The sequence below is a fragment of the Salmo trutta genome, chromosome 20 (genome assembly GCF_901001165.1).
Source record: "Salmo trutta chromosome 20, fSalTru1.1, whole genome shotgun sequence".
Taxonomy (NCBI): domain Eukaryota; kingdom Metazoa; phylum Chordata; class Actinopteri; order Salmoniformes; family Salmonidae; genus Salmo; species Salmo trutta.
In genome coordinates, this window is record NC_042976.1 from 38,631,466 (window position 1) to 38,644,487 (window position 13,022).

Below are 13,022 nucleotides of genomic sequence, written 5' to 3' on the forward strand. Positions count from 1 at the left end.
TGATGTCTGCCCTGTGAGCGTCTCAAACAACGCTCTCTGTAATCCCTGCCACCCTTCATCGGCCATGAAGATTAATCCCAAGGCTGAAGAGGTTATCTGATGACTCGGATTGGATAAATTAACATTTGTGGACAATATATTTGATTTCTTTCGATGGCTTGAGAAGATGAACGTTGCTAGCATATGCTGATCACCATCAGCTGTCAATGTTCTAAGGTTATGCTATTTCCGGATGAAGTTAGTATTTTATGCAGGACATAGTAGACTTTCGACCAGAGAATGGTCAGTCTAAGTACACAGTCGTTGGTTATAAACCCCTCTCAATTATATACATTTAATGAGAGACTGGGATAGTTTATCTTATATGTGTTTCGAGTTGATGTGAGGTCATCATTTGTTCAGGAAAGAGATATCCCTAAACCCCACACAGCAGTGCAATGTGGGTTAACACTCAGTGCAATACCTATGCATCCCATAAACCACACGGACGTGTCCTTGTATAACCTTGCTGTGCGGAATCCACTGTGGATGGCAAAGTGTGGTAGCAACATACCATGCATCACTGTCGAGGCAACAGCCACATTCACCGCCAGGTCATCTATTTGTCCTGGAAAAACACGGTGTAAATGGTTTCTCGTTTTTGCAAGGCAAGCAGAAAAATGCAGCGATTTTTCAGCCACAGTACCACACCTTGGGGGAAAGGTTCCCCAAGCCACAGCTGTAATGATATCAATACTGAACTGTAGTGTTCCCCCTCTATGGAAGCATGTGGGGGGATGCAGACGCAAAATGGGGATGCATAGGTACAGTAGGGAGGGTTCCGTTGTATGGATCGTTCTCTCGCACAGCTTGCTTTCTCATGTGCCTCAGTCCATTAGCCATTAGGCCATAGTTGATTCCAGCCATCACAGTTCCTAATGAAGACATTCATTATTAAAACAATGAATGATTTCCCCCCTCCATTGTTTCCATTTGCTTGGTGTTTTCTAACCCCCAGTTTGGAGTGGTACAGCTCTGTTTGTAACCCTGTATGGAGAACAGTAGACTCAGAGATGCGCTCTTTCCTAGGGGTTGTTAATCATCTTGGATATTTTGGATATTTGGCCAGTTCTGGACAGCACAAGTTATTATGGGATCAATCTACTGACCTCTGAGAATCCTCTATCCTTCTGCCAAGGCTGAGGAGAGATGTACGAGTGTCCTCTCAGCTTCAGCCTAATATCAACCTTCTATTGTGCATCCATCCTGCTGCTGCCAGTACCACTCCTCCTCATTTACATACAGTAATACCTTTTTAAGAGCACACTTAAGCACATTTAGAGTGTAATAGTGGCCCATTTGTGATGATGCTAGGTCAGAGAGGCGCGTTAAGAGAACATTACGAGACCACTGTCATCACTTAACCTCTATCCCAACTCACAAATGGTTTAGCCTACCCTCCTTTTTTAAAGATACTATTATGAAAGATAATATTACAAACATGTCTGTCTGTAAAATGTGTATTAGTGCAACAGAAATTCCAACTGAATTTTAATGCAACAGAAATAAATGGTGCATTCGAGTGAAGTGTACAGTATTTCTAGACTCCACACAACGTTGTTGTTGTTGGATGGTTGTGAAGAAATCTTGTTTAGACCACATCAAAAACATCATCAGAGACATGGAAACTGCATACGGCGCCTTAGACTTGTCCAGATGGACACGTGTCTAGATGGTAAAGCAAAAGGTATTAAGTGAACTGCTTTTGCATTCATCCTTTCTTCAAGAGGCCCAGCTTGGGACGTCTTTGAGAAACGAGTCCAATCAATCAGTGTCAATTAGAGGAGCATTCAAAGTAAAGAAAGCCACATCCTGGGTATCAGATGCTCGCTCCACACGTAACAGCAGGAAACACAATTACTCTGCACAGCTTCCTAAAGCACCCACGGTCTGTGAGGGTAGACGGATGCATATGAAAGGCTTTGGCTGCAATTTGTCTGCCTCTCACTGGTAGCTAGCTACCCCTCCTGAAGAGAGAGGGTTCTACGGAGTGGTAGAGGAGCGCTCCATTGGAACGCCTCCGTTTCATGTCTTTCATGTCCAGCCCAAATCCCTTTCAGTTATGGACACAGCAGTTATGGAATGCCTTCATACCTGCAGGGATCTTCAAAGCCAGTGTTTGTTTGTGGAGCGCGTCTCTAGCAGCTCTCCTTTTGCCCCATCTCTCTCTGTTGGGGGCTACAGTAACCGCCAATAAGCTCTTCCCGTATTGATTGCATGAACTGTTCATCTATGTGGACTCATACTGGGCTGCTCCACCTCCAGTCTCTGTTCAGATGGCTTTCTAACAGCTGAGCCCAAATCAGCCTCTGGGATGGGGGAGTATAATCACATTTGACTCGCTGTGTGGATTGTAGCAGGTTTCAGATCATTCCCAACACAGCACTTTAACTGTGCTCTGTATGTGATGCAGAATTAGCATACCATCCGTGCTGACATCTGTAACAGAGAAAATGAGCACAATTTCAGGCAGAATCCTACTGAGATGAGGCTTAATTAATGTTTATCTCTCTTCCATTTTAACTAGGATATTAATTTGAAAATGTCATGAAAGTCATCAGTGAATTTTGAAATTTGACATTAATTACTTGACTATCTGTGAATTTAGGTATTAGAGAAATGTACGTTTGTTCAGTATAATTCTGTGATTCTGTGCATTATTGGGTTTTCCATTGCCCATATTGGAAAAATAAAACCAGATTGCTCTTCAAGAGAATTTAGGTAGATCAAATAGTATTTTATATTTCTGTTAATTTACATATTACTTGAATCTGTTTATGTATTTGAAGCCAGGAAAAAGAAAAAAGATCAAATGTACTCTAAGGCGCTTGTAATTGTGTGGAATGAGCACACCTGGGTTAACTCTCTCTGGGTTGTCTGCATGGTGACTGAAATATAGGCTTACAGGCAGATTATTGCAAAGGGCAAACCTGGCCTTGCATCAGTTCTCCCTTTTCACAGCGCATCCAACAAAATTATTCATATTTTGTGAATTTCATTCTGAGAAAATAAATGTGGTTCAAACGTTTACTTATGTTTTCCCTGTGGTCCCTGGAACAGTAAACGGTTGGTAATCAGATTTTGAAAATAGCACTTTCTTCAACGGCCCACCGGTGTCATTAGCTGTGGGCAGCAGAAGTCCAGCGATGATGCATGACTCATTCATTACTCATTATCAACCCACGCTCACTCCGACTCTTCCTACACAAGCTCTCCTGCTTTGGATCTTAGTGGGGGTTGTGGGGGGCGGGGAAACGGCAATGATAAAGCGTGAGCAGGCTCCTGCCTCGCTCTGATTGGCCAGTGTGATCCATCTAATCCGGTGTGACTGGGTCCTTCCCCCTCACTCTGGTAATGCTGGCAGCATCCATCCACAGGACACAAACTGTGCTGTCTGTGTTCCAGAGAGAATATATCTGCTCTACGCAGAGAGGAGAGGATTAACTCAACATCAGCTCATCTGCATATTCCCAGGGAACACATAAGCACCCAAGGCTTCTTCTCTTCTCTATCCAACTCCAAGCCATCACAGGACTTGACACTCTCGTCACTGGAGCACCGTTCATTCAACTCTCTCTGCTGTGAGAGGATTTAAAGGAGGACGCGTCTTTCGGATTTTTGGATTTAGCCATTTTTGTGTTTCTTCGCTAAGTTTAGGCTTGTCAAATTGGAGCAATGCAATTCAGTTGACATAGTTTAGACTAGTTCTAAGCATCCCAGGTTTTTTTTTCTTCTCCAGAGGACCTCTGACTTTTTTGACTGCTCTATAGGGCTTGCTGCTTGTTCATCTGATTTGGTCAACCTGAGTGTCAGAATGCCATCCAGGGAGTCTTACGAGGTCCGGAAGGGAGAGAAGTCTTTGGTGCACAAGGCAAAGCAGGAGGCCAACCAGCAGGACATACTGGCTGCTGCTCTGGGGATGAGGATCTCAGGACCCCAGAAACCTCCAGCCACTATCTGGCAGCCTCTCAAACTGTTTGCCTATTCACAGCTCACCTCGCTGGTCCGCAAAGCCGCACTGAAGGATAACAGCCTGCCGCCCAAGTACGAGAAAGTCCACAACTTCAAGGTGAGACACAAAATTGCCACGGGAATCTTCGTCATGCCGTTCCACTATAAAATATTGCTTCTATTTCAGCATGTTGTGGACAGGTGCCGTTTTTTTGTATTAGGTTCCTATACTGGCAGTTGGCCACCAGAATGTCTGTTCAGGGGGTTATGGGGCGAGAGAAAGCATGAGAGAGCAGGACTGTGTTGGGTCTTTCCACTGAGCCTTTTTCTAAAGGAAATCTGTTGGGCGGTCTGTGGTCCACTGTTGTTGGTTTGAGTACCAGATGGGGAGATTAGGCCATGAAGGGGGGAAACAGTGGATGAGTGGTATTCCCATTAGGCTCCAGTCATCAGACTTGCTCTGGTCTGCTCTGCTCTGCCTGTTTGGGTAAGTTAGTTAATGAAGTGGGGAGCTGGGGTAGAAACATTCCATCAAAGGCTCTAGAACTGCTGACACTCGCAGGATTCATTCTTCTTGCTTAACTCCTTCCTTATTTATGTATGTATTACTATGCCAGCCAGTCCATGCTGAATGCTCCATTTCACCATTTTAAGGGTCTGTCACACATTTAGCTCAAATGTTCCAAGCTCCCTCCTCCACAGGAAGCAATCTGGGCTGATATGGTTAGTGTGTAATAGTTATTGACAGAGCATTTTAATTAATAATTATCCTGAACCTTGTTCACACTAACCTGTACAACCAATATATATCTCTTTGAAGATATGATGACAAAATATGATGAAAACATTAAAAATGTGAGAAAAAATCACCAAATAGCCAGACACAACAACCAGTGCTAAGTTGTATGAATTAATTCAATTTTCATTGTTCCTACGTAAAGAGTGACTGCCTTTAAAAAGCAACGCATCTCTTTGAAAATGTGACCAATATGAGTCAGAAACCGTTATTTTACTGTCAAAATTGACTACAAAGTGTAAATAGGATAATTTTGGTCACAAAGTCTTGTTTAAAACAGAGTTTGGAACATAATGTAACAACGGATAAATGACGGTTGGCTTTGGTTTGACGATGTCCATTTTCCCACTAACATGGGGTGAACAGCTGCGGTGATCGCTCTCTATCCAATAGCAAAGACAGTGAGACAGACCTACCCAGCAGCCCGACTTTGTTTACATAAGACAACACGTCACACATTTTTTTCACTTGAGAAATACTGGACCAAACACTCTTACTTAGATGTAAAATTGCGCAACTAAAACATCCTCTGCAAGAAAAAAAAACATCAAAATAAAATGCCACTAAAATGCCACAGCTTTTTGAAATACTCAAGTGAATAAGATTTGATTTTCTTGTGAAGCCATGAATCACAAAATATATTCTAACCTTCCTGCCAATAGTATAGAGTTCATCAGACTTGATACCATTTTACTGTGATGAATTGTTTTACTGCTAATCCTCTCATGCTGTCCCTGATCCCATAATGAGTTTACACACAGTATTGGTGATGGCCCTAGTATTTCTCACCTCACATAAAAGGGCCATTATCCCCATTGTCGTGTAGGAAAACAACTCACAGGGAGCCGCTCTGCCTCCTCCCAATAGGTCTGGATCAGGCACCCCTGATTGGCTGAGCTGTTGTTATGTTACCTGGCGGAGAGAGAGCTCCCTTCCTTACTTGAGCAACCCGTTGCCGTAGCACATTTCCATGACAACATGCCCTCTCACACTGGCACGGCGTCAACAGTGCCCACCCATCCTCCCCGCTCTCCACCACCACCACCCCTATTCAGCCTGGCCACTCATTAACAGTTTGAGTAGATTAGGCATCCTGTCAGATTTGACTGGGCTCTAAACGCCCCTCATCTCCAACACACACACAATCTGGCTAGTTTAAGACGCCAGCATTGTGGTGTCTCCAGGGCAACCTGGGGGAAGGTGTGGTACCCATGTGGTACATAACTGCAGCATCTGACTACCATCCTCTCTCTTTGTCTCTTGTTCTATCCTCCAGGTCCACACGTTCCGGGGACCTCACTGGTGTGAATACTGTGCCAACTTCATGTGGGGGCTGACGGCTCAGGGAGTCAAATGTGCAGGTACGTACTGTACTATACTTTACAGTAGACTGCCACTGTACAGCTGCTGCTGGTTTCACTTAACACCACGGTGTTCTTTATTTATGTAATGGACTTTGATGTTTTTCTCACCCCGGTATGTGGGTAACCTGGTTTTTAATGTGAGTGTAAGTGGGTGTCATATTGCGTCCCTTAATCTAAAATCCCACCAATATTTGGGGAACAGATTAGAGGAGTAAAATGAGGACTCAACATTGAGGATTTACTGTAATAAGTACTTCTCACTAGTATGAATGCCTTGCTTTAACAGAAAATGATGTGTTACTGTACAAATGAATGAGAGGTCCAGTTGATGAGTTTTGCTAATGGCGTTACTATGCCACTGTTCAAACGACAAGCTTTAATGCTATTGTTTTATACTGATGAAGCTCCCATACTCCCACATAATGGACAAAGCAATTGTTCTCCACTCGACGGCGGATGTATATGCACTCTATATGCAGTCTATATATTGATCAGCCCATTATCATAATGCACAGTGGCATGCAGACTCAGACTGGCTTCCTCTCTCTGTGCTCCAGTTGCAGTAGAAGTGGGGGGTTGAGAATGCCTCTGTGGATTCATGCTGAAATTCTCCCTTGATGGTCTCGGAATAGATTCCCATTTTTAAACAAGCGTACACCTAGGCCTATCTATCCAATCAGGGCAGATGTTACTAGTTGAATGATTTTGCTGCACTGTGAACAATAACGATCTGATATTGTGTAGCAGCCATTTACATTGAATGTACAGTATAGTCATGAAATGATTTTGTTCCCATCTAAGGGGTTACTGTTCAATTGATTTAAGGCATTGAAAATATATTGTAGCATTTTTATCACAGGATATTAGGCAATAAGTGGTTTCATGATGCTAGGATAACAACAGAAAACGCAGCATAAGTGGGGGCACCCATGAATGCAGCATGCAAACCGGCTTTCATGAGATCATATTGCTGCAGTGCTTGCACGCTTTGCGATATTATTGATCTCTAGAAATGATGAACTAATTCGCTTGAGAGCAAAACTAATGCAGTGCAATTTCAGGTATTGTTATTTAGGCCCATCGAAGCATAGATGTTTTATCGTGGTTTTGTAGAAAGCAGTAGTTTTCCGGTGTTCGTCATTCCCGAATAAGGCCGTAACGTAGACTGACGTCTGTATTTAATGTATTATTGATGGGACAAAGGGACCCACACTTATATATGTGGAAGCCGCGGCATGAATAATTGATGCGTTGCTTTAGAAAGCAGCTGACAATCGGATGAAAGGTGTACATATATTTTTTCATTCCTTTAGACTAAAGCCATGGCGACCAGAATCTAGGACAGTGAAGTCTTATGCGATGTTTGAATTTGCGTTCCAAAAATGTGCTCCCCCTTTCTTTCTGTATGTTTGAAGTGTTTTTGGGCGAGCGCCAGGAAGTCAGCCCCTGCCAGTGCTTGTTGTGCCACATTTCCTCATCAGAGGACGCCCCCCCAGCCTCATACCATCATGCCCGTGAAGAAAAACAAAGCTGGCATGTCTCTTTAATGAGGAGCGAGGCTCCGAGCACTGGGAAGGAGCTCCATTTCCACCCGCATTAAAATTCAGCAGCCAGAAGCAGAGAGCTAGGTCACACAGCCCAGTCTCTATTCATCCCTATTCTACGCGTGGTGGAAAACAACATAGAATAGCTAGCAACAGGACAATGTGTTTGTCTATATGCTGCTGCCATTAGCGATGGTAAAATAGAGAAGCATTGGGGATCTCAGGCACAGTAAAAGTTAGACAACATGATGTGTTGATTGGTCACCAGTGGGACCAGCCCCTCACCCCACTCCAGTGTCAGACCCTTTTAGCCAAATCAGGGCAGAGCTCATCCTCTGTGGAGTGTCTTCTCCTCGCCATGGCGATAGAGCTGACAGTGCAGTAAAGCAGTGTCTGTCTACAGGCTCCCCACCCCACCTGGAACCCAGGGGCCATCTGTGTGTGTGTGTGTGTGTGTGTGTGTGTGTGTGTGTGTGTGTGTGTGTTTGTGCTCACATGCGCAACACCAGTTTAACAGCCATGTGTCTGGTGAGAGGCTGCCCTCTATTACGCTGCCTGTCTCATACCCTTAATAGAATCATCTCTTAAAGGTAATTACATTCCTGAATAAATGCATATGAATAAAGCCTGCTGAAATTTATCTGGGGCCAATGTTAATCAAAATATGTGTAGCTATTTCTCTACATCAGTCTTTTTGTGCCTTTAAAAAAAAAAAAGTGATTTGATATTTGAGGAGCAACAATGATGACATATATATTCATAGAAAAAAACCTCAGTGTACAAAACGCTTATTTCGAGATGTAGTTGGAATACTATAATGCACTATTTTTTGGTCAAAAGTTCCTCTTGCAAACTGGGAGAAGGTAGAGAACTACTTAAAGCTTGAAGGAGCTGGCCCATTTAAGTCTTGGAAACTAGGTCTAGTGTAGCCCGCAGCGTCTGAATCGCTGCCTGCACGGCCATTGTGTGCGAGCCCAGATTCTGGAGGAGAATGGAGCATGCAGGCCTGAGTCTCCCTCCTCCAGGCCACATTGTTTTCAGTGCGCCTCTAATTCCCTCTAAAAGCCTCTGTTACAAAGCGAAGAAGGAGTCGCTGTGTCGGCTCTCTGCTGTGCTCCCTGCAAGGTGAAACCTGTTCTGAATCTGATGCAGGCAGCTGCGCCTCAGGCCCCACTCACTAGCACCGAAGACAAAAGCACTGGGGATGATCATTGAAACTACATATTCACTGCTTAGAAGAACACAAATAAGGTTCATGTTGTGCTACAAATCTCTGTGACAAAATACGTCTAGAAGGTTTGGGTCATTTTTAATTTTTTGTGCAGATTAAAAACAAACCAAGCCACATAGTAGAATCCAGAATAAATTTGGTAGATATACATTTGGTAGATATAAATTTGGTAGATATAAATTTGGTAGATATAAATTTGGTAGCTATAAGATCAACCTTTGTTGAATTTGTTATGACTTACATTGATGCATGAATGGCACGCCGTCTGGATAAAGGATTGTTTGTGGACCTGCGTTCCATTCCAGTGTTCAAGGTGACTCCAATAACACCCCTGGCAGCTGACCAAAGAGTGAAGTCATCAGCCAAGACAGAATTCTCCAGTGGTCCAATGACATTCTGGCTCCAAATATTGATCAAGAGCATTTAGGCCTTAGCAAGCAAAAACGAAACCAAGCCAGTCGACAAAAATGAAATGAACATTCTGGGGGATGCAGATTATTAATTTTGGTACACTTCAATGTTAATTCTGGTCTATTTTTTCTCTGGAGGATATCATTGGAAGGTATCATTGGATGATATTATTGGAATATATCATTAGAAGACATCCCTCTTAGGTTGTCCATTCTGACTCTCCTCTTCCTCATTTCTTTCAGATTGTGGCCTGAACGTCCACAAGCAGTGCTCCACTATGGTACCCTGCAGCTGCGTGCCAGACCTGAAACACGTCAAGAAAGTATACAGCTGTGAGCTCACAACTCTGGTGAAAGCTCACAACACCAAGCGACCCATGGTGGTGGACATGTGCATACAGGAAATTGAATCAAGAGGTGAGCAGAAGATAGATAGCCGTGGCCCTATTGAAATAGTTGGAAATCCCACTCCCTCTTTCCCTTTCAGAAAAGGTTATATTTTGTGTGTTTCAGTAATGGATGGATGGATGCATTTTTCAATCACCACATGTACACACACCCAATTAAGTGCAGGTAACGGGAATGGAAGGATGGATGATTCTAATGTTGGTCCTTTCCATTCATTTGATGTGGAGAGCCGATGGGAGGTCTGACAATTGTATACAATGGAGGATAATGTTGCTGCTGCTGCGGTTTCAGTTGATTGCATTCCAGTTGAATCACTCAACGATGTAGAAGCCTCATTTCTACCTCATCGACTAGCCCGGTGATCTATGTCTGTAACTAATACTATATTTGATTTATGCCTTTATTATTTTATTCAATAACGCAGAAAACTATTTGCATCTGTCCATGTTATTCCCTGTGTGTTATTGTAGATCTTTTTAATTTCTCATGCATATGGAAGAGTTTAATGACATTTTCTGTTGCCCAAGGTCACCGCTGAAGGTGAATTTGGCTGTATTTATTCTGCTCTTGAGTTGAATCCGTGTTGGATGCCCACTCCAGTCCTATGTTATGTAAATGCAGCATTTGTCATTAAACTTCTCTATCCCTCTGTCATAGGGCTGAAGTCTGAAGGGCTCTACAGAATATCTGGATTCAGCGATTCAGTCGAAGATGTCAAGTCGACATTTGACAGAGGTATGTCTTCTTTTGACATCCTATGGTTCTGTCCGGGTGTTAACAACCCCCTCGGGTGCCTCTCACGGCATGCTTATCAGTTCTTAGCGCCTCCATGTGTGCTCAATGTGATGGTTTTAGGTCATGTTTGAGTTAAATGTTGACACGCCGATGTGTTTATAGAGGCAGTATTAATGGGAAGGCGACACATTTGAGGAGGGATTAGTCTCCATCTGGGAGAGCACGGCTTGTCCTGACGCGGTCCAGTCACAGGATTTATAGCCAGGGCCAGGGGCCAGCTCTGGGGACGGCAAATCATGAGACGAGTCCAACAACCGTAGCTGACCGAAATGTAATTTACGTAGAAATGTAATTTACCTCCAACTTCATTCGGCGACTACAGTTAAAGAGGCAGTTAGAAATAGTCTGCCTCATTCTCTGCCCAGTACAGTGGGAGTTTAGAGATGGACCGGGGGGAACCCTGGAGCTATGGGCTAAATCTTAACTAGACCAGTGTGTGGGAGATCACACATGACAGAGTGTCATTCCAACTCACAACACTGTGATATGTAGACCCTCAACAGAATTAGGCCATGGCCTGCTCTGGATGTAGAACCGAGGAAAAAGTCAAACAGGCCAGGCCAGTCAAAACAGAGAAATAGCCTAGATTTCATCCCCCACAGTGACACAAGCCCTTTATTCTTCACTTCACACTACGCTGCAAGCACGCCATGCTGCTTGAACTCAATGTCCTTGAGTTCAATCAGCAAGAAAATTGTAACAGTGCCTTATGCGCATCCAACCCTCATGTCTAACGATGTGTTATATCTCTTCACAGACGGTGAGAAGACAGACATCTCTGCCAATGCCTATGAAGATATCAACATCATCACGGGTGCACTTAAACTATACCTCAGGGATTTACCCATTCCTGTCATCTCGTACGACGCCTACCCCAGGTTCATCGAGACTGCAAGTGAGTCCGACCTAAGCAGCTTTTTCCTCTTCTCTGCCAGTTAAAAAGATGCATAATTGTTTCAGTCACGCGCCAGCACCATGGAAAATATACCATGCAAGAAGAAATGCCATTGGCGTGCGTTTTCATACCTGTGGTTGAGTTATGTAAATCCCTCAACATTAAAGCCATGATGCATGATGGAAGTGTTCAGTGAACATTTATCCTGCTCTTTCTTTAGCTCTTTGAGTTCTCAAAGATGATTATGCAAAATAGAGACTTTTTTTTAACTTTGCTGTGCTTTTCCGCATTTCCACTGTTTATGTGTTGCTATTTACAATCCTGGGCATTCAGTGGAGAATGTGCTTTCGTGAAGTCCACATAAAGTAAGCATCAGATCCTCCTTTACGTTTGGAGTTCTTACGGTTCCATTTTAGAAAATGACTATTGTTTGGTAGTCAGTTATATGGAGTTCAACAACAACTCATCTTGACTGTACTCTGATCGTTCATGCTAGTGTATAGTTTCAGTGAGAACCATGGAGCACGGATGTTTAGAGGTTCTGAGAGCCTGTCTTGTGGCCGCTCTGCTTTGACCTTGTTCTTCTGTTTGCTTCTCAGAGCTGGAAGACCCAGAGAAGCGGCTAAAGGCCTTCCGTGAGGCTCTGGAACTGTTGCCTGCAGCACACAGTGAAACCCTGAGGTACCTCATGGCCCATTTAAAGAGGTGAGTTTCTCAACAAAACGATTCGCTACCCTGGTGATATGTAACGTCACGTTTGTGTAACTGAGACATGGTTGTAATTGAATGCTCAGATGTTCATTTTCATTGGGTTTTCAACATTCAGCGATTAATTGTCTGTCCTTGATGTGTCTCTACTTCAGGGTGACGTTGAATGAGAAGGACAACCTGATGAATGCGGAGAACCTGGGCATCATTTTTGGGCCCACTCTCCTGCGTGCCCCCAACCTGGACGCCATGACGGCACTCAACGACATCCGCTACCAACCGCAGGTGGTGGAGTTCCTCATCAAAAATGAAGACATCCTCTTCTGAAAACAGACACATCCATCCTGCTAAGATAAGGAAGACATCCTCTTCTGAAAACAGACACATCCATCCTGCTAAGATAAGGAAGACATCCTCTTCTGAAAACAGACACATCCATCCCGCTAAGATAAGGAAGACATCCTCTTCTGAAAACAGACACATCCATCCCGCTAAGATAAGGAAGACATCCTCTTCTGAAAACAGACACATCCATCCCGCTAAGATAAGGAAGGCATCCTCTTCTGAAAACAGACACATCCATCCCGCTAAGATAAGGAAGACATCCTCTTCTGAAAACAGACACATCCATCCTGCTAAGATAAGGAAGACATCCTCTTCTGAAAACAGACACATCCATCCCGCTAAGATAAGGAAGACATCCTCTTCTGAAAACAGACACATCCATCCCGCTAAGATAAGGAAGACATCCTCTTCTGAAAACAGACACATCCATCCTGCTAAGAAAAGGAAGACATCCTCTTCTGAAAACAGACACATCCATCCTGCTAAGATAAGGAAGACATCCTCTTCTGAAAACAGACACATCCATCCTGCTAAGA

At 43.7% G+C, this 13,022-nt stretch overlaps 1 protein-coding gene across 2 annotated transcripts; it reads left to right on the forward strand.

The window, feature by feature from the left end:
- Nucleotides 1–3,402: 3,402 nt before the first annotated feature.
- chn1 (chimerin 1) lies at nt 3,403–13,022 on the forward strand. 2 transcript variants are annotated; one of them, XM_029703164.1, is made up of 8 exons: nt 3,403–4,108; nt 6,063–6,147; nt 9,579–9,752; nt 10,401–10,478; nt 11,296–11,433; nt 12,033–12,138; nt 12,297–12,456; nt 12,505–13,022. In XM_029703164.1, exons 1-8 carry the CDS (start codon nt 3,854–3,856, stop codon nt 12,514–12,516), a joined length of 1,008 nt encoding a protein of 335 aa, XP_029559024.1. In that variant the 5' UTR covers nt 3,403–3,853; the 3' UTR covers nt 12,517–13,022. The 2 variants fall into 2 exon arrangements, with proteins under 2 accessions (XP_029559024.1, XP_029559023.1); XM_029703163.1 differs by having other exon boundaries at nt 12,297–13,022.

What these genes read in the sequence shown, in the direction of transcription:
- chn1 (XM_029703163.1), top strand. Translation starts at nt 3,854, where the DNA reads ATGCCATCCAGGGAGTCTTACGAGGTCCGGAAGGGAGAGAAGTCTTTG. An exon ending in TCAGGGAGTCAAATGTGCAG is followed by an intron (nt 6,148 to 9,578) that starts GTACGTACTGTA and finishes CATTTCTTTCAG; the next exon opens with ATTGTGGCCTGAACGTCCAC. An exon ending in CAAGTCGACATTTGACAGAG is followed by an intron (nt 10,479 to 11,295) that starts GTATGTCTTCTT and finishes ATCTCTTCACAG; the next exon opens with ACGGTGAGAAGACAGACATC.